The sequence below is a fragment of the Aspergillus steynii genome (genome assembly GCF_002849105.1).
Source record: "Aspergillus steynii IBT 23096 chromosome Unknown P170scaffold_8, whole genome shotgun sequence".
Classification (NCBI taxonomy): domain Eukaryota; kingdom Fungi; phylum Ascomycota; class Eurotiomycetes; order Eurotiales; family Aspergillaceae; genus Aspergillus; species Aspergillus steynii.
The window spans coordinates 1,695,041-1,714,475 of record NW_020194405.1 but is presented as its reverse complement, the minus strand read 5'-3'; the positions used below and the strand labels follow the sequence as shown (position 1 = coordinate 1,714,475).

Genomic DNA, 19,435 nt, shown 5'->3' with positions numbered 1-19,435 from the left:
ATTTCGTATGATTTCGATATCCACGGGCGGAGGCAGGACCACTGGTTCATAAGGTAGATCAGCTACTGTGTCAGGCCCTACAACCTGCTTGTTGAGTTATTCGTATTCAATACAGCTAAACTGATCTGACCAACTCACAAAGATCAGATAAAGGATGTATATATTAGTTCATAGAATAGATTCTTTATTACTCCACGAGATACTTGTTAAACCACGATACAGCCTGGCTGAATGCTTGCTCTTTTGCATACTTCTGGCGACATTGACTTATGTCACAACGTACTGCAAACCCATGCTCCACATGGGAGAATGTATTGATCTGGTACGGCACCTCTAGTCCATCGAGAATCTCCTCGCTCTCGTGGCGTTTGGCTGGGGTAAAAACAAAATCACGGACTGGATGATCATGTCAGCAACGACAGGGACAAACTTGAGGGCGTGAATCCAACTAACCGGCAGCAGCAATGCTGAGGGGCCCTTCGATTCCCCGGAGCTCGTCGGGTTCTACCATGGTGGGATGCGCGATAAATCCGACATCCAGCCGGCCAGGCTTGAGATAGCGACACACGTACTTACCACCAAAGCAGTAGCCAACGCCTCCGACGCGCCGGCAACCTAGCTTGCCACGCATCTCATCGAGCACTGTTTCGATGATGGGCTCCGTTTGTGGTGGCAGATGGTTCTGCACCCAATCCATGATGTTGAACCCCGCGGGGCGATTGATGGGGACCGAATCCCCGGCAAAAAGGTCGGGCATCACCGCAAAGTAGCCCTGGGCAGCGAATTGGTCCGCGATCAGCTGGGCATTGATCAGACGATGCCCGATGACATCGGTCAGAATAAGGATCGCATTCTGGGTCGAAAGGTTGGGGGGATACGCAAAGTACGCGGAGACTAGAGTCCCGGTCAGTCAGGTCTGGTCAAAGACGTATCAACGGGGATGGACTACTATGCCCAATATCTCGGATCTCCCCTCTCGCTTCCCCCTCGTGAAGAAAGCCGACAGTGCAGCAGCGCGACGGAGCGTTGGAGGTCATCCCGAAGATGAGAGCAGCAATGCAATGGCAGTGGCGATGAACAGTCGAGCAGTAAAGGGAAGCTGGATGAATCAAAGCATGTACTCGAGGCTTCCGCCAGACCTTTATAGGCATGATGAAGCGAAAGATGGCAGGGTTACGGCCGCCTGCCGGAGAGCTATCGCCGGTATATCCGCCCAGGCAAGGCTCCGAATGCTTAGCATGCGGCCATCCAAGGCTTAACCCCGACTATCCCACGCTAACTCCTTGGTGTTGGGCTTTCGGCCCCAGAGCTACTGCATTTGAAATCCATTATGTTGGAGCATTCTATCCAACCCTGAGCTCAAAATTTCGCGACGCTAGCTTTCCGCTGGATAAATTGAACTTGTCTCAAATTTCTGGTAGAAGGTAATGTATCTGTGCCTTGAGCAGACATTCAGGGCATGATCGAAGTTCTTGACATTTTCTGGTGATGTCCCACTGCGGCTGAGTCATCCGGCGTTGACGAAACACGAAGGATAAGCTCTGTAAGGCTTCGAACTCCTCTACTGGAGATTAGAACCGACCTCAACTATGATGATGATGATTTAGATAAGAATTGAGAAGGCGCCGGGGTGTTAAAGTCCCCTTTCTGCCAGGTCCCACCGCCGGTCAATCCATTCTTCCCTTACCGCGCGTCAACGCCCATTGCAATCCGATTAGTCGAGTGCTGACTCAGCATAAAGTATCACGTGCACCGACCCCGGCGTGAGTCACGGGACGTGAGTCAGTCCCGATACCGCATGGGGACCCCACCGCCAGTTCTTTTATCTATTCCTCTCTCCTTCCGTCCCTCTCATTTCTCCGAACGTCCTGGTCTACTCTCATTCCTCATTCCTCTTTCCTTACTCCTCTCCACATCCATCCATTACAATGTCCGACGCTAAGCCTCGTGTCTGTTTGGCCTACTCAGGTACGTCTGCCCCGCACTGGCTCAATTGACCTGGAGAACTTGACTAACACCATTTCCATAGGCGGTCTCGATACCAGCTGCATTCTGCGCTGGCTGATCGGTATTTTCCCTCTCGCTGCCAATATATCCTCCGCTAACGATTAACAGAAGAGGGCTACGATGTCGTCTGCTTCCTCGGCAACGTCGGCCAGGAGGAGGACTGGGCCGCCGTTGAAGAGAAGGCTCTAAAGATTGGCGCTAAGAAGATGATTATTGAGGACCTCCGTCGGGAATTTGTCACCGAGCTCTGCTTCCCCGCCATCCGTAAGAGCCATCCTCTGATACACAAGAGTGGTAATAACAGAGTCAGAGTGCAATGCCATCTATGAGGGCCGTTACCTCCTCGGTACCAGCTTGGCCCGCCCCGTCATCGCTCGCGCTCAGATGCGCGCTGCTCAGCGCGAAGGCTGTCAGTTCGTCTCACACGGTGCCACTGGCAAGGGTAATGACCAGGTCCGTTTCGAATTGGCTTTCTACGCCATTCAGCCCTCCATTAAAATTATCGCCCCGTGGCGTGATCCCAAGTTCTTCAAGCGTTTCGCCGGCCGTAACGACCTGCTGGACTACGCTGCTCAGACCGGCATCCCGGTCACCTCTACCAAGGTATGTATCAATTCATGATCTGATGAACTGTGCTAATATTCTGTAGGCCAAGCCTTGGTCAATGGGTTAGTCCGTCCTTCCCGTTTGTCTGAATAATGCTAATTAGTAAGATGCCAACTCTGCCCACTGCAGTTACGAGGCTGGTAAGTTACCCATTTTATCTAATCGACGCGTCTAACCTTTCAGGTGTCCTCGAGGATCCTGACCACACTCCTCCCTCCGACATGTGGACCATGACCAACGACCCCTTGAACGCCCCTAACGAGCCCACCGATATCAGCATTGAGTTTGAGAAAGGTATCCCCGTCAAGGTCACTACCCCTGAGAAGCAGTATACCGACCCGGTCGAGCTGTTTAACGCCCTTAACAAGCTCGGATACACCCACGCCATCGGCCGTATTGATATCGTTGAGAACCGATTTATCGGTCTGAAGAGCCGCGGCTGCTACGACTGTAGGTTTAGACACCTTGAGTCTTAAGATATGGTAGCTAACAGATTAGCCCCCGCCATGACCATCCTGCGCGATGCCCACCTTGACCTGGAGGGTAAGTTTCTCTTATGCCGTGCGAGTAGCTGAATCTAACTATCGCAGGTCTCGTCCTGGACGGCCAGGTCCGCGCCCTCCGTGACCAGTTCGTCACCCACAACTGGTCCATCCAGCTCTACAACGGCTAGTAAGTATAATGCTCTATGTCGCGAACGCCTCTAACATCGTGCAGCTACTTCAGTGCCGAGCGTGAATTCATCGAGAACAGTCTCGTCTACAGCCAGAAGGTAGCCTTAGCCCATCCCCCGCTTTCTCTTCGATGCTAACGATCCTAGCGCGTCAACGGCCAAGTCCGCGTGCGCCTGTACAAGGGCAACGCCTACGTCCTCGGCCGTTCCAGCCACACCGAGAAGCTCTACTCCGCCGAGGAAGCCTCCATGGACTCGCTGGAGGACTTTGAGCCCACCGACACGACCGGCTTCGTTGCCATCCAGTCGATCCGGTACGTCCTTGTATTCGATCTTATCTTCAATATTCAACTAACAGATAATAGTCTCAAGAAATACGGCCTCCAGAAGGCCGAGGAGGGCGAGTCTCTCAGCCGTGCTTAAGCGGAAAAAGGAAAGGAAAGGAATGGATTGGATAGGTTTTGTTAGATAAAATTAATTTTTGAGCACAGAGTAATGTGGTTTTGTGTCATGTAGGTATGGCTATGATATGATGTGGTACAAAAATTTAGAGGTTTCGGTTATGAATATCTTGAGAACACGGAGTATTGCGGAGTATGGATTGTTGAGCGAGCGAAGATCGCTACAAGAATCGGCAGACGATGTGGTGTTCTGCCGCGCGCCTATAAGAAACGCGATAACGCTGAATCAGCGCGATAAGATTTCCGCGCTAAGCCGTCTTGGGCGTCGGGTCATTCCAATTGCGGTTAGCCCCGTTGGTAATTGGGCCAGGTCGCGGGGAGTTCCTAGTTTTTTCCCTCCAGTCGCAATCATCCGCCTTAATCACCTGCCTTTCTTTAACGAACCCCCCTTGGACCCTTGACTTTTTATTTTCTTACTGTCTCACAATGGTTACCGAGGCTGCGCCACGGAAATGTATGGGGGTGAATTGCGAGAAAGCTGCCGGGACCCTACAGTGTCCGACATGTCTCAAGATGGGCAATGATAGCTTCTTTTGCTCGCAAGACTGTTTCAAGCGGAGCTGGGTAGGCGGCCTTGCGTGACCATTCGGGCTCACGTGTGTTCCCCGTGTTGCCACTCCGAGTACTTGCTAACCACCGGTAATACAGGGCGAGCACAAGACCCTCCATAACTCGAAGAGTAATTTCCTCACCAACCTATTCCCTCCGAAGGTAGTTTCTGAACCAGATCCAGCAACGGGACAATTTAATCCTTTCCCCTCTTATCCTTTCGCCGGATCATTGAGACCTGTGTACCCCTTGTCTGCCACGAGAACGATCCCCAAAACCATTCCCCATCCCGACTATGCCAAGGACGGCATCCCTCGCTCGGAGCAGAAGTTCCTTGGCCAGCGGAATATCACCATCTTGAACAAGGAGCAGCAGGAGGGCATGCGGAAGGTTTGCCGCCTGGCTCGTGAGGTCTTGGATATCGCCGCGGCGGAATTGAAGCCCGGAATTACCACCGACCACATCGACGAGGTGGTGCACAATGCTTGCATAGAACGCGAGGTAAGTGATTTGCCGGCATCGGCCACTCTGATGGCAGATGTACTCATAGGACGATGTGACGATACTGAACCTAATCTAGTCCTATCCTTCGCCCTTGAACTACGTGCATTTCCCCAAGTCCGTCTGCACTTCGATCAACGAGACCATCTGCCACGGTATTCCCGACCAAAGACCTCTCGAGGACGGCGACATCATCAACATCGACGTGACCCTGTATCACAACGGCTACCACGGTGATCTCAACGAAACCTACTATGTCGGAGACAAGGCCCTTGCGAACCCAGACGCCGTTCGTGTTGTCGAGACTTCCCGAGAATGCTTGGATAAATCCATCGAGCTGGTGAAGCCCGGCATGCTTTTCCGGGACCCCGGAAATGTGATCGAGAAACACGCGAAGAGCCGCAACTGCAGTGTCGTGAAGAGCTACTGCGGTCACGGTATCAACCAGCTGTTCCACTGCGCTCCCAACGTTCCCCACTATGGTAAGAACAAGGCCGTGGGTACCGCCAAACCCGGCATGTGCTTCACGATTGAGCCTATGATCAACATCGGAACCCACCGTGATCGCACGTGGCCCGATGACTGGACCAGCACCACGGCCGACGGGTCTCTATCCGCGCAATTTGAGCACACTCTTCTGGTGACAGAAGACGGCGTTGAGGTCTTAACTGCTCGTCTTCCCACCTCACCCGGTGGCCCTGTCCCCATGCCTGTTGTTGAGGAGTCCAAGGATGCGAAGACCGAGGCGTGATCTCCCCTCTTTGGAGACGTGCTATTAGACTCGGCTGGATAGAGTGCAGACTAACGAATATTTATGTCCTGTTGGAGTTTTGATCGGTGCGAGATACCAGGTATTTATCAAAATCTTGGATCGGTTTTCCAGTCACCTTTGTATTCAAAACGTAGTTTTGCATCATAGCGAGAGGTTGAGGATCTTAAAACTAGAAGTTCATTTCCTGTTCTTAGAGGCTATTTTGGGTTTATAAAAAAACGCATTGAGAACCGAGAACCAGACTTTAATCTTTATCCTGAGACAGGAATCTGTACAGGCGGATCGAAAGTATGCGAGAAATCGCGCATTGATGACGTCCTAAACGGGTTAGTTCCTGCCGAGCCGACCTTTATCATCACGTGCAGTGGCGTATCGATAACGCGCCTCTTGGTCGATCCTCAACCGACGTTCGAGACTCATTGCGCTGGACTCTAGACTGCGACAAGACAAATCCATGATGGGAACGGACAGACCATCCACACCACCGCCTCAGCCCGAGGCTGCAAAGCCCGGTGAGCTGCCTCGAGCGCCACTTACGCCGGAACAGTTACGGCGGATAGTAGGTGGCCTGCGCCCGGAACGTTGGCTGTATCTTCTCAACTAAGAGGAAGCGATCTGTCTAGGAGATCAACCGTATGAAAGCGAAAGCGATCCGTGAGCAACGAGAAGCCGAGCAGGCCCGGGCCGCCACTGCCAGCGCCGGACAGTCAGCCAAAGGGGTAAAGCGATCCTATTCTAACCTGACGGCATCCGAGACGCCTGCTACGCTACGAGATGGCCGTGCGAATGCCGATGCGACGAATCGTCCCCTCGACGCCATCAAGCCTGCGCGAAGTTTCGCTAAATATGTCGACTACGACTTCAGCAAGATGACTGATACGAAGGGAGGATTCTTGACGGAGGAGGATGATCCTTATAATCGGCAGCTGCACGTGCGAGATGGGAAAGGGGAGCAAAAACCGGCCAACATGACGCAGAAGGAGTGGGAGAAACAGCAGTTACTTGCTTCCCTGCGTCAAAATCGGACGGGGCCCTTTGAACCGGGGCTGAGTGTCCTGGATGACAAGGCGAAGCAGAAGGCTTGTCGGGAGTGTGGGAACCTGGAGATTGATTGGAAGTGGGAGGAAACGCTGCGATGTTGTATTTGCAATAGTTGCAAAGAAAAATACCCGGAGAAGTATAGCCTGCTAACCAAGACGGAGGCAAAGGAAGACTATCTTCTAACTGATCGTGAGTGATATCAGGGCCGCCTTTGGATGATTCCGGATAACAGAAATTGACTGACGGCTTGTTTTGATTTTAGCTGAGCTGCGCGACGAAGAACTACTGCCCCATTTAGAGCGCCCAAACCCCCATAAATCGACGTGGAACAACATGATGCTTTTCCTACGCTTCCAGGTCGAGGAATACGCCTTTTCCGCGAAGAAATGGGGATCTGCCGAGGCGCTGGATGCCGAATTCGAACGACGCGAGAATGTCAAGAAACGCCGACGGGAGGACAAATTCAAGTCCAAGTTGCAGGACCTCAAGAAGCGTACGCGAGTGGATGCCTATCGCCGGAATCGCCAGGGTGCTGCGGGAGGAAGCTTTGGAGATGATTTAGGCAACAGTCGCAAGCATGTCCATCAATGGGGACGGTCCGTCGAGAATCCCGAGACGGGGATTGGAGTTAAGACATGTGTTGACTGCGGGATGGAGGTGGAAGAACTCGAGTTCTAGCGGACGAGAACTGAACTGGATACTACTAAATCACTACTAAATCATGAAGATCCTCGGCACAAGAGTTGCCCGCGGGAAGCTTGGCCTATCGCCATGTGACTTTCCCGCTATCTCCGCATGACCGTCTGCTCTTCAACCCTCGCGGTGCTCCGACGGTTTTCTTTCTGTAAATCATCCTCTACACTCCTCAGAACTGCATTATGTCTGCCGTACGGCCCTTGACAAGAGGTCTGCACCTCCTGGGACCCAGATCGCTCTCCCAAACCACCTCGGCCGTTGCTAATGGCTCCTCTCTCCTCCCGCGGCAGCTTGCTTCTCCGCGCGCCCTCCGCTCCCCGCTCGCTGCCCGCCCTTCTCCCCGTGTGAGCTCTGTAGCTTCCACCGGTGGTCTTCGGTATGCTTCCTCCGGCTCTTCGGGTCCTGTCAAGAAGACGCAACTCTACGATCTTCATGCCGCCCGCGGTGCGAAGATGGTGCCCTTTGCGGGGTACTCGATGCCCCTGCAGTACTCCGACCTCAGCCATGTGGAGAGTCACAAATGGACCCGAGCGAAGGCAAGCTTGTTTGACGTGAGCCACATGTGCGTATTCCAGTTTCCCATTATTAATTATACCGCAGAGTTCAGCGTGTCTAACCCAATTCCTCCAGGGTGCAACACCAGCTTAGCGGCCCTGGTGCGCAGGAGCTCCTGATGAAGGTCACCCCGTCCTCCCTTGATAAGCTCAAGGACAACCAATCGACACTGTCTTGTCTGCTTGAAGAAGCTACCGGTGGCATTATCGATGACCTTATCATCACCCGCCGGTCCGCAGATACCTTCTACTTCGTCACTAACGCCGGTCGCCGCGACGAGGACCTAGCATTCCTGGAAGCTGAGATCGACGGTTATAGGAAGATCCACGGACCCGACAGCCTGAAGTGGGAGATCCTCAGCGACCGTGCCCTCGTGGCTCTCCAGGGCCCCCTCGCCGCTCAGGCCCTGCAATCACACATCCACGGCGACGGGCCCGAGACCGACCTTAGCACCCTCTACTTCGGCAACTGCCGCGTCCTCCATCTCACCCTGCCTAACGGCTCGCCCACTGCGCATCCCCTTCTGATCTCCCGCACGGGCTACACCGGTGAGGACGGCTTCGAGATCTCCATCCCCTTCACGGGCCACCCCGAGCTCCCCGCGCAAGTTACCGAGCTCCTCCTCTCCAACCCTGAGCAGGTGCGTCTCGCCGGTCTCGCCGCGCGCGACTCTCTCCGCCTCGAGGCCGGCATGTGCCTGTATGGTAACGACATCTCCACTGCGCAAACACCCCCCGCTGCCTCCCTCGGCTGGGTCGTCGGCAAGGACCGCCGCGACCCTACCTCCCCGCTCTCCAACTTCAACGGCTCCTCCGCCATCCTCCCCCAGATCGCCTCCCCCTCCAAGACCCTCTCCCAGCGCCGCGTCGGCTTCACCGTCGAGAAGGGCTCTCCCGCCCGCGAGGGCGCCATCATCGTCGACATTAACGACGAGTCACGCACCCAGATTGGTGTCGTCACCTCGGGCCTGCCTAGCCCCTCGCTCGACGGCACTAATATCGCCATGGGCTACATCAAGCAGGGCATGCACAAGAAGGGCACTGAGGTCGGGATCCTCGTACGGAATAAACTCCGCAAGGCCTCCGTTGTCGGTATGCCCTGGATCAAGAGCAAGCTCTATCACGGCACCTAGATTGACTTCTTGTGATCTTTGTCCTTGCTTTGTCGGCGCTCGTTTTCTGGGTCTTAGTGCGTGAAAGGGACGATGAATGAGATAGTTAGTAGTGTTGATGATCCCGATATAAATATTATAATATCCTTTTTTTATGCTCTTGTCTCATGATCCCTACGGGATGGGATGGATTTGGTATTTCAACAAACGTTGTTTCCAGCCTTAGTCAGGTAGTATAGATTCAGATAGGGTGGATTAGATTCTCAACGACCCGAAGAAGGCGCATAAGCGGTTCAAATCACACCTAGTACTAGAAGAGAATATATAAATTTTACTATTCAAGGTAGACCTCAGATTACACCGAGCTGCGAACCATAGTAGTAGCCTAATAGGCTCTATTACTCATAGTCCCGAGATTCCTACCTGGCCAGCATGCAGTGGGGATAAGTCTATCTGCAGACGCCCTTTCCCCTAATCTTATATATTTATCAAATCTTTATTCTTATTTACTGCTCTCGCTCGTCAATTAAATTATCTTATTAGTATATTCAAACTTGCATCCTAGCACAATAGAGGCATTCCAAAAAGTATTCCAGAAATGCAGAGCAGAAAACCGCGCAGCCTTAATTACCTACGTTATAGCCGGATATCCCACCGTTGAAGGGATGCCGGGAATCATGCTCGGCCTGCAGGCCGGTAGCGCAGATATGTACTCGCAAGGCTCCGAACTTCCTAGAAAATAGATTCTAATTAAGAGAGTAAAGATATTATTAGGCTTGGGGTCCCGTTTACAGATCTACTCACCGACGGCGTGGTTATTCAACAGTCAAACGCCAAAGCCCTCGAGAACAGTGTCGACATCCACTGTATCCTGCAGCTTGTCAGAACCGCGCGCGCGCAGGGTCTGACTGTCCCGGTCCTCCTGATGGGCTATTATAACCCCGTCCGGGCGTATGAGGAGGAAAGGCTATTGCTGGATAATAAGGCGGCAGGGGTGAATGGGGCCGATGTAGCGCGCAACTTTATAGAGGACTACGTGCGGAATCATGCCCAGGACCCCGATGTCGACGGGAGGAGGCCAGCATCCAACGAGTCTGGGACGCCGTCGCCTTGCATGCAGTTCCTCGAGTCTCTCGACGCAACCCGCGGCTCCTGAGACGTCCCAATCCCCGACCGAAAATAGAATAGTGACGTGCATCCATGTCTGCGACCAGCCCAAGCCGAACCACCGTATCTCCCTGTGTGTGCTGCGGGTATTGATAAGCCTTATGGTGAGGCAATAACCATAGGGGATAGAGATCGTCCAAACCGAAACCATGGTTGTCCACTCTGCGTTCTTGCAGGGTCTGAAAACCTGGAAATGTCCCCAGTCAAGCTCCACCGGCGCAGCCCATACCCCGTGGATCACCGATCCGAGAAATAATAGAAGCCAGACAATTTCATGGCGTGCGTTACGTCGGCCAAGATCCAGGGGATGACCATCATTGCTCCACCGTGCGACGATCGTCGGCAGGCGCTTCCGGCCGCCCGTGACTCCCGGGGGTTTTCTGCACAGCGAAACGTTCTGCTGTCAGAAGATGATACGAAAGGACACAACTCAACAGAAAGACCATGTCTTGAGGGAGGGGGGAGGAAGAAAAAGAAACTAAAGCATTGGGTGGGAGGCGAAAGTGGTTTACATCGGGTCTCTGAATACGGCAGGGTGATGCGCACGACATCACCCGAGGGACGACGGTAGCTGATGGGCAGAAGATCGTTGCAATCATCTGAATACTATTGACGACACACGTAAGTCCGTCTGGGCGCAGTGGAGCGCTGAATAGGAGACACCGAATCCCCCTCCCTCCTGGCTGGCTATTCAAGGACCCAGGCGAGAAGATAAATACCTCGGAACCTCCCAAGTAAACGCTTCAGAACAGAACTACTTGCTCAACGACGGTTCCTTCAATCCTCCTTGCCTTTTACCGTTTCCTCTGTTTAGTCGCAATAATGCAGATCTCTTTCCTCACCACCCTCACCCTCATCGGCGCTGCCCTTGCTGTGCCCGGGGCGGACGCCAAACAAAAGACGGTAAAGGCCCAGTCGAGCACCCTGTTCAATTCGACAGGAGAGCTAATGATTTGAAACAAAGATCGCGATCGGTGCCCCTTGTACGAAGGATGGAAACATGGGCGTTTGCGACAAGGGAGGCTTCTGCTTGGTATGCAAATTTCATAGACAGCCAGCTTATCGAGACACTAGACTAATGGATTTCATAACAGCAAAAGGAAAACGCAAAGCAGGGCGTTTGCAAGCCGGCCAACTAGATCAACCGCGACAACCCTCGAGAGGACTGCTGCAAAGCCACATGCCATCCTCTAAAGAGCCCCAATGAAACCCAGGATGGGGCCATACTCCTGTACAGTACATTGATTCTATTCACTATGCCATACTATTCATTTTTCAAATCCAAGTTTACGATTATGCTTCATTAGCAAGCCAACATCAGCGCTTCTTGCAAGCATAATCGAGCATGTAGCTATTTTCTGCGAACTGGGTCCTCAGTCCAGATTAGGTCCTCTTTACGTTTCGCGGGAGTCTTCATCCAAATGTCCGCGGTGCCCATGTCTCAGGGCGAGACTTCGGGATAGCATTGATACCTTTCGTCCATTTGATCCCACCCCACGCCTTGATGCACCGTCAACATGTTGGTCGGATCCACCTTCTTTATCTGAAGTAGGCGCTGGTAGTTCTTCTCGCCCCAGAACGCCCGGATGGGGTCCGGCTCGAACGGGTCGGCTTCATTCTGATAGGCCCCTGAGTCTGGAGTAAAGTCCCGCAAGGCTCCGAGAGCATCGTGAGTAGATTGCCGTATCCAATTAACAAGGCTAGGCTGTGTGACAAGGCCGTCAAACGGACGCAGATGGATGACATGCCATAGGCTGTCACGCCAGGCAGGCGTCACCGATGCCGCTCCGGGACCTCCAGGTTGGTGCTTGGAGTATATTGTGGGCGCAGTGACGCTAATGAACAACGGTGAGATCGACAGCAAGGCGCTCTCCTGGCTTGTGGTCAGAATGTCGTTGAGAATCGACGAGAGCCGCCGCTGGTTGTTGTCCCCGACAAATGAGTCGCGCCGCACAAGGCGAGACGACATGGCGAGCGATCCGCTGGGTTGTCCGAGCTTTGCGACTGCAGCAAATCCCTTGAGAATGCCGAAGAAACTGTCAACCGTGGTGAGATTCGCCTGCCCGATTGTGCCTCTCTGGCGTGCAAAGGCGAGTACTGGCTGCATGGACGCTTGGGCGTCGGAGTGATTGAGCATGGAGGTTGCCAGTACCAGGTTCGACACATGGTTTCCCAGCACTCCGGGCGAGATATATCCTCCCCAGCCCTCGGATGCCCACTTATCCGCGTTTGCCACCAATATTGAGAGAAAGCTCTTTGCGCTGGCAGCATCGAGGCTGGCTAAAGACACCTGGGCCAGCTGCATTGGCTTCTCGTCGTGCACTAGGGTGGTCATCTCCATCACCACGCCAAACGTGCCTCCTCCGCCGCCCCTCAGGGCAAAAAAGATGTCTTGGTTCTGGCATCTGTTCGCCGTGACCTAAGTCCCGTTGGGTAGTACGACCTTGAGCTGTTGAACGTTGTCCACGCCGAGACCTGCCATCCGTCGGTCAGCTTATCCCTTCCTCGAACATCGCGAAACCTTTTGCGTCCTACCAAGCTCATTGGACAGCATACTGTGTCCTCCGCCGGTAATCCAGCCCCCAGCCGCTCCAACGCTGCTCGACGTGCCTCCGACCACGCGGTAGTTATGCGCATGGGCAAATTCGTAAATTCCTTGGAACTGTTGGCCCGCACCAAAAGAAATCACATCCCCCACGGCCGACGAGCATCCCTCCGGGACAAGGTCTTTCTGCAACCTGATTGGGGGCTGGTAGCGATGTGTCCTAGGGAAATAGACTCATTAAGTATCACTCCAAGAGTGTGGGACAAGAGACAGGCTGACCACAAGGCAAACGAATCTGGTGCCGAGCTACGACCTTTGAAATCATGGCCGGTGTTCTTCACCACCAACTTGACATTCTGCTCTTTGGCAAAGATTAACCCTCGCTGCACGTCCTCGATCGTGTGTACTTCCAGGTATTTGGCTGGGACGCTGCCCTGGGAGCACCGCCGCGTCACCGGAGTGACCAGGTCTGGATTCAGTAGCGAGCCAAATGCACAAGACTGTCCTGTTGCTTGGCAGGAACCCCAGTTCACCTGTTGAATTGTCAGCAACTTCCCCTAGTGCAACATCCTCTCAGGCAGGGCTAACATTCTGGTAACCGCCGAAATGCTTCGAGACAAAATCACTATCCGATCGATGCGACTGCAGTGCAGAGCACTCCTGGTGGTCAGGAAGCTGGACGTGGCCGTTGAAATTGGTGTAACATGGGGCTAGCATGGGTTTTCCATTGCGCAGCCTACCGGAAACACTGCTATTGAAGGCATCCCAGGTGGATTCGTTGATTGTACTCAGCGAGGTCAGGCATGAGACGTGACTTGGACCCCATGCCGTGAGCAGCGCAAGGATGGCGTACCAGAGCATTCCTTGGGAACCGATGGACTTTGGAGTCAAATTCTAACTACTCGGAACTCGTAGAACTTCAAGGCAGGACCGTGTATTTATTCTACAAGGACTATGTCATCTCCTCGGCCCAGTGCAAAGGCCTCTCGGCACTATGAGCAGGTCAACGACACCTCGGCCGATTCCTAAAACGCGCCGTGCAGCAATTCCGTTACAGAACGAGACCAGAATAATGCTGAAACAAAGAGTTGGCCAATAACCCGGGCTTCATCGTTCCAAGAACACGACCCAACTTTGGGGCGTTCGGCATCCATATCAAATGCCGACCTTCGTTGTAGCCTCGGCAAGATTGCTCCTGTTTCACCCAGTAGCATCGCCGGACTGACTGTGGGAAAGAACGCAATCCAGGGAGAGAAAACGCTTTTCAGATGAAACATCAGGAGAGGGTCTGAGTGAAGCGTAGGTGCGCGGTTAAATGAAGCGGGTATACACAATTCACCGGTCGCTTTTACTCTACCAAGAACAGCAGAATCATGACTCATTGATCTCACAGGTGGTATTGGTTGGCATTATTGATTTCCACCCCCAACCTCTGCCAGAAGCCCTCCACGTTCATATCCTCTTGGCCACTGGACAGCATTAGCATCATTTGCTTCGCGGCAGTTCTCCCTCGACTTACTCGTCCTTTTTGAAGATAGTCGGCTCTGTCTGTCCTTCGGCCTCGTTGGGGTTTCGAAAGATGGCATTGTATTTCTGCGATGGTCAACGGGCAAATAACCGGGAAAGCAAGGGGTGAGGGGCTCACCATGCCCAGAGTTAGATGAATTGCTGCCGGCATTCGCGGAAATGCCTCTTCCGGGTTGCGACCCTCAATCATCGCCTGGATGTTCTTTGCAACAACTGCTGCCTGTGCTGAACCTGGACGAGCCGCCTTGCGCAGTCCGGTGTCTGCGATATCGCCGACAGCGAAGAGCTTGGAGTATTGGGGGTCTCGGAATTGCATCGTCGGCCGGATGTGAATGAAGCCGTTTAGAGGATTTATCAGGGACTCGGTGGCCGAAGGCGCGAGACCCCGAATCAGGCTGTTGTTTGGTGTTTGTCCGGTTGCCAGAATAACGAATTCGGTAGAGATCCGCGAGCCGTCGGTGAGTTGCACTTCGAATGAATGTCCGTCGTTCTGGAATCCGCCCTCCGGCACCACGACGCGCAAGCCCGTAACGAATCTACCATGCAGTCAGCCATGTCAACCCGGATAAACGCACGCTCTGAAGCACACACCGGACACCCAACTCGTCAAATCGCTCCTTGACCAGCGCGTGCAGCTGCTCATGGAACCCTGGCATCAATTGCGCACGTGACTGCACCACGGTGACTTCTTTGTCCGGGTAGCATTCCTTCAGATCCGTCGCCATCTGCACCCCGACAGCGCCTCCGCCGACAATGAGGATGGACCGGGATCGTTGCACATCGGCCTGGTGCTTCTGTAGGTAGGCCACGGACGAGAGTTTATCGTCGTGCTTCATACCAGCCGGCTGCGCAAGTCGTGTTCCCGTCGCCACGACTAGGTAGTCGAAGTTGATATGACGCGATCCCTGCCATTCACGATCGAGGAGGATCCGTTCAGGCTCGACAGAAATGGCACGGGCCTGGATTACCACATGCCGCGTCGGACTCGAACGGGCGAAGAGACCGGTATAGGGAATGAAAGCCTTATGCTCTTGGCCGGACACAACAGCAAAACGGGGCTAGCTCAAGGTTAGTGGAGAAGAGGATCGATGGCACTATGGTTATCGCCATTATTGTTGTGGTACTTGTCTTACAAAAGTGAAGAGGTGGTGAAAATGACTGTGGGGCTCGATCAACAGGACCTGGTCGGTTAGTGACGATTGCGTTAGCTACGTTGCCATATCACCTAGATATTCAAATCAGAATAAACCCATACACGATGCGTCTCCGGGGCCACACGGGCCAACTCCTGAGCGGTGGTCTGATGACATGAGTAAGTTACAACCACTGAGTATATGAAATGACACGGCAGGGCGCTTACCTTGCCCACGTAGGAGCCTCCCACGACGATGATATTGCGGAGAATACTCGCCATGGATGATATTGGAGTTTAATGTAATGCAGACTGAGTCTAAGAAAGAAGATGAAGAGAAGAGCCCGGTAGGACGCAACAGCCCCTTTAAGTATTTGATCTGATAAGACGGCCGGGCGGCAAAGGGTTTAAGCCCAGCCCTTCTATTGGCGAGAACGGCATCGGCAATTCTTATCTGATCCGAGGCTCCGGACCGGACTGGCACTCGCAATTACTTCTTTCGGACTATCTCCGAAAGGGCGGGGGCCACTGGAGGGCGCAAGGCAGCCGGGCAATTCGCGCTAGGTTGGCTACTGCGCCTTTTTTTTTTTTTTTTTTTAAAGTATTCATCACGATTTAGCAGCCGATGTTGCCAGTCGGATTTTACGGTCGATTCCCCGGAGGTCGAAAATTCGCGTCTCATGGTGTGGGCACTTTGCCTTCTAAACGGTTGTAAGTTGGCTCCCGTCGTCTTAGAGGTCTGAGATGCACGGTGACGATTCGCAACCTTTGCAACATCCCTACTAGTCAGATCCAGGACTTCATTCAGTATTGATTATCTCTATGTGATTGTCCCCCCTAACAGGAGAGTAAGGTACCAATGCCAAGAATCCAAATCGCAAGAAACGTTGGAATCTACCGCAAAGTTATATACAAATTGAAAGTCATACCAGGATTGAAAAGGCTATATGTGATGCCCCATGCTTTGCAGGTGAAAGGTAGGGGGGTTGGGGGCACCAGATTGTTCATGTCGGTCGTCGTGAACAAACGGCAGCTCCCAACCCAGATTTCCGGGATAGTTCGCACGAGAGAAGCGATTAAACAGCATGATTGACCGCCGCTTGGCGTTCAGATAGCTGTTCTTGGGAAGAGCTTGGTTTGCCGACAATGGTCGGATCTCTGCCGGACCCGACGGGTCCACCACTGGGGGCACGCCGGCTGCCGTATAGATGGCGTTAAGGGCAGGTATAGAAAGCCCGTGGATAAAAATGGAGAAGAAGACGAGCCAGTATACCGCTGGGAAAGAATCAGTTTACCAGAGATTTAGGTACGAACAAATGGCGGTGCACATACTCGGTCCAATGACGCGCATCAATTGGGTCTCAACCTCGTCACCCTCGCCGGGCTTGGGGAAGAGGTGCCTAGTATGCTCGACGTAGAACACGGCTCCGATTCCTAAATGCAATAATTCAGCGGGACGTTTCTCGTTATGTAGCATGCCAGGCGATGGGCTCCCACCGATAGGTCCGAAATACCCCATAAAAAGGGCTTCTTTCCAGTTCTTGCACACTCGCGGCATGAGCTTGTATAGGAGCAATATGCTGGGGATGCGTCGCAGAAGCAACACCATCACCCCTAGTAGAAATAAACGAGGATAGGTAATACCCGTCAGGTCCGGCTGGTGAAACTCGCCCCATGGAAAGATGGCGCCGATGTACATGAACCCGCCGAAGTTGAGCAGCACGTCAATGCTAGCATTGACCTCATCATGACGCGCCTCGGTCTCCGCCAGAAAACCTCCATCCCAGTTCAGAGCGCTGCCAGCGCAGAAACAGGCAATCAAATCGTTGGTGCCAATGCAACCGCATGTCCCTAATATAAAAAGCTATGGAAACATTTCACAGATGGTCAGTGGAAGGCTGTATGAGATCAGTATTCTTGGAAGTTTACTTACCCCAAGTGCAGTGGGGAAAAGAAGGTAGCTTTCGCTGTCAATCCACTTCCTGCATCGTCGTTAGTGTTCTATCATTGGAAGCCATGCCGTCGCCACCGACCGTCGCAGCGTAAACCGCAACACATGAAGTGCAGTATATCCAACCACCACGCCATACACGGCCCCCAGCACGACGTAGTAGAGCCATGTTTCCACTACCCAGTTTCCCAACGCTTCACCGACACCTCCACCTTGCCGGCCGACGTCGCCGGCCCTTGCCATCAGGTGATCGGAAGACAAGCCTTGAGCCTTGTGAGACCCACCGACGTCGCCCTGCGCATGTCGCATGATGTACGTGGCTAGCATAAGAAACGGGAACCCGAAACCGTCGTTGATGCCCGCCTCCGAGGAGATAATCTCACGTAGCTCGCGCGCCACGTATTTGTCGGCAAACGGCCCTTTCGCTACAGACTGGGACAGGATCGGGTCTGTGCAAGTAACGCATGAGCCGATTACCAAAGCAGACACCTAGAGGATACCGAGTGGAGTTAGCTGGGGTTGCTTAATGTCATGGTAGATCGTGCTCTCTTACGAATGGCATGTCGGGGATGGAAGCCATCACGCAACCCGAAGTTAGCAGCCACATCAGAGTCATGTTAGGAATCAGGCATATGAACATTTCCTTCCAATGGTAGCGCTGGTATTGGGCTGGCAGTTGGTAGCCAGCCATCACTAACTGCACTCCAATGGCGACACGGCAAAGGCCCTAGGAATTGATTAGAGATCTAACCAACCACCCAGCTTACCGGGAGAAGATGGGATTGGCCACGCACCAGAGTAATTGCCTCCTGTTGATCCTTGACGGCGGAACCCCATTCTGTTGCATCCAGCAATCTCGCAGCCGCGGGACCCAAGATGATTCCCACCAGCACTGCCGGCACTAGATATCGTTGAGCAAAATTATTTGTGCCGAGGGGCCGGGTGATTCATACAAGCTTCCCCCAAATACCAGAAGCGCTTTATCTTGACAGAAATGACGCCGTACAGGAGCATAAAACCCCCTGCGGTGCTGGTCAGGATTCGTATACCGAGGTTAAAGCGACGAGGAACGTACCAAGGACTGCGATCACGACATTCAACTCACTCACGTCCAGCGTGGGCATCTTCCGGGTGTATGGAACGTAGGCACAAGATGGATTGCAAGGCGCAAATTTCCAAGAGACCGCCAGGGGTGTATTTAATTAAACTGAACAAGCCGAGATGGTTTTGATAAGAGGACATGCCACGTAGAGAGACGACCGAAAGGTATCTCCTGACCGTCAGCAGATAGAGACGGGATGATGGATAGGTACTGTGATCCTGCATGCCGGGCAAGCCTGCACGCGTTTTTCTATTTCGGGATTCCTTTTTTTTTTCTTTTTTTGTTTTTTGTCTTTCTAGTTTGGTTTCGCTGTGTCCTTGCTCGCAGCCTCCTGCCGGACAGGCAGCACAGTTCCTGCTGATCAACAAACCCCTGATCCCATGGCGATTGCCCCCTCCCCTTTAACATGAGACGCCAACGTAACAGAGCTTGGCCACCCAATAGGGCTGGCAATGCCGCACTCTTGGCAAGCAACCGGCCACCGCGGCATTCTCGCCAAGACGTCCGCCCAGTCGCTGGTTGATCAAATCAACCTCCGCCAAGATCTCCGCCCGACGCTGCCCAGAGCCGATCGGCAAAAGGGCATCCTACTCCGTACGCTATTCGGGATGAGTCGGTGTAACCTCGTTTCGTGATCAGGGAGGCTGTGGCAGGTGAGTGTCAACCGATCTGGTTCCTCCTGGTTCATGTGCTTCAAGCCAACCTTACCCTGTTCATGACGTCAATAGCTGCCAGAACCAGGGAAGAAAACGAAGAAGTGAAAAGGAAAAAGGGGAGAAGGGGCAGTCTGCCCCCGAACGCAACTGCAGGCACGGAGTACCTAGTTATTTTCCCATCCCAATTTCGTGACGGTGCTCGTCTGTTTCTCGACTACAACAGATGCGCTTGGATGCCATCCGTACCATGACCCCACGGGAAGAAGATCTAGTGGAGCTCTGAAGTCTGGTGTTTAGACAACTCGACGAGCACCCGAGCAGGCAGTTGGTTCCATGTAATTTCGGCGACGACCAAACGCCATGGCTGAACAGAACTTGGCACT

The 19,435-nt window shown here is 53.3% G+C and overlaps 10 protein-coding genes across 10 annotated transcripts; 6 read left to right on the top strand and 4 right to left on the bottom strand.

The window, feature by feature from the left end:
• Window positions 1-166: 166 nt before the first annotated feature.
• Window positions 167-1,582, bottom strand: P170DRAFT_440467 (alpha/beta-hydrolase). Its single transcript, XM_024850087.1, has 3 exons — window positions 950-1,582; window positions 454-894; window positions 167-396 (listed from the first exon to the last, which is right to left on the bottom strand). The coding sequence occupies exons 1-3, from the start codon at window positions 1,149-1,151 to the stop codon at window positions 188-190; spliced, it is 852 nt and encodes a 283-aa protein (XP_024700632.1). The 5' UTR covers window positions 1,152-1,582; the 3' UTR covers window positions 167-187.
• A 255-nt stretch (window positions 1,583-1,837) lies between these two features.
• P170DRAFT_392079 (argininosuccinate synthase) lies at window positions 1,838-3,936 on the top strand. Its single transcript, XM_024845957.1, has 12 exons — window positions 1,838-1,968; window positions 2,030-2,068; window positions 2,116-2,271; window positions 2,318-2,610; window positions 2,657-2,675; window positions 2,721-2,753; window positions 2,797-3,063; window positions 3,112-3,156; window positions 3,204-3,285; window positions 3,331-3,385; window positions 3,434-3,600; window positions 3,652-3,936. Exons 1-12 carry the CDS (start codon window positions 1,929-1,931, stop codon window positions 3,707-3,709), a joined length of 1,254 nt encoding a protein of 417 aa, XP_024700631.1. The 5' UTR covers window positions 1,838-1,928; the 3' UTR covers window positions 3,710-3,936.
• Window positions 3,937-4,173: 237 nt separating this feature from the next.
• Window positions 4,174-5,548, top strand: P170DRAFT_367162 (methionine aminopeptidase MAP1; the record flags this gene model as incomplete). Its single annotated transcript, XM_024844794.1, has 3 exons — window positions 4,174-4,311; window positions 4,396-4,797; window positions 4,877-5,548. 3 exons carry the CDS (start codon window positions 4,174-4,176, stop codon window positions 5,546-5,548), a joined length of 1,212 nt encoding a protein of 403 aa, XP_024700630.1.
• Window positions 5,549-5,982: 434 nt separating this feature from the next.
• rad14 (DNA repair protein RAD14) lies at window positions 5,983-7,381 on the top strand. Its single transcript, XM_024850086.1, has 3 exons — window positions 5,983-6,128; window positions 6,193-6,799; window positions 6,873-7,381. Exons 1-3 carry the CDS (start codon window positions 6,024-6,026, stop codon window positions 7,286-7,288), a joined length of 1,128 nt encoding a protein of 375 aa, XP_024700629.1. The 5' UTR covers window positions 5,983-6,023; the 3' UTR covers window positions 7,289-7,381.
• An 84-nt stretch (window positions 7,382-7,465) lies between these two features.
• Window positions 7,466-9,274, top strand: P170DRAFT_440462 (glycine decarboxylase subunit T). The gene is made up of 2 exons (XM_024850085.1): window positions 7,466-7,868; window positions 7,937-9,274. The coding sequence occupies exons 1-2, from the start codon at window positions 7,489-7,491 to the stop codon at window positions 8,991-8,993; spliced, it is 1,437 nt and encodes a 478-aa protein (XP_024700628.1). The 5' UTR covers window positions 7,466-7,488; the 3' UTR covers window positions 8,994-9,274.
• A 375-nt stretch (window positions 9,275-9,649) lies between these two features.
• On the top strand, window positions 9,650-10,348 carry P170DRAFT_467853 (uncharacterized protein; the record flags this gene model as incomplete). Its single annotated transcript, XM_024852496.1, has 2 exons — window positions 9,650-9,681; window positions 9,747-10,348. The coding sequence occupies 2 exons, from the start codon at window positions 9,650-9,652 to the stop codon at window positions 10,126-10,128; spliced, it is 414 nt and encodes a 137-aa protein (XP_024700627.1). The 3' UTR covers window positions 10,129-10,348.
• A 204-nt stretch (window positions 10,349-10,552) lies between these two features.
• P170DRAFT_513347 (uncharacterized protein) lies at window positions 10,553-11,394 on the top strand. The gene is made up of 3 exons (XM_024855099.1): window positions 10,553-11,042; window positions 11,104-11,172; window positions 11,234-11,394. The coding sequence occupies exons 1-3, from the start codon at window positions 10,962-10,964 to the stop codon at window positions 11,276-11,278; spliced, it is 195 nt and encodes a 64-aa protein (XP_024700626.1). The 5' UTR covers window positions 10,553-10,961; the 3' UTR covers window positions 11,279-11,394.
• Window positions 11,395-11,580: 186 nt separating this feature from the next.
• On the bottom strand, window positions 11,581-13,613 carry P170DRAFT_458797 (FAD-binding domain-containing protein; the record flags this gene model as incomplete). Its single annotated transcript, XM_024851821.1, has 5 exons — window positions 13,273-13,613; window positions 12,964-13,217; window positions 12,675-12,904; window positions 12,580-12,614; window positions 11,581-12,537 (listed from the first exon to the last, which is right to left on the bottom strand). The coding sequence occupies exons 1-5, from the start codon at window positions 13,543-13,545 to the stop codon at window positions 11,581-11,583; spliced, it is 1,749 nt and encodes a 582-aa protein (XP_024700625.1). The 5' UTR covers window positions 13,546-13,613.
• A 458-nt stretch (window positions 13,614-14,071) lies between these two features.
• On the bottom strand, window positions 14,072-15,625 carry P170DRAFT_416438 (NAD(P)/FAD-dependent oxidoreductase; the record flags this gene model as incomplete). The annotated part of the gene is made up of 7 exons (XM_024847119.1): window positions 14,072-14,153; window positions 14,204-14,277; window positions 14,330-14,747; window positions 14,803-15,269; window positions 15,345-15,392; window positions 15,467-15,511; window positions 15,572-15,625. 7 exons carry the CDS (start codon window positions 15,623-15,625, stop codon window positions 14,072-14,074), a joined length of 1,188 nt encoding a protein of 395 aa, XP_024700624.1.
• Window positions 15,626-16,286: 661 nt separating this feature from the next.
• On the bottom strand, window positions 16,287-18,418 carry P170DRAFT_479838 (putative plasma membrane antiporter; the record flags this gene model as incomplete). Its single annotated transcript, XM_024853725.1, has 8 exons — window positions 16,287-16,618; window positions 16,676-17,207; window positions 17,277-17,325; window positions 17,377-17,783; window positions 17,848-18,021; window positions 18,089-18,195; window positions 18,248-18,316; window positions 18,370-18,418. 8 exons carry the CDS (start codon window positions 18,416-18,418, stop codon window positions 16,287-16,289), a joined length of 1,719 nt encoding a protein of 572 aa, XP_024700623.1.
• Window positions 18,419-19,435: the final 1,017 nt, after the last annotated feature.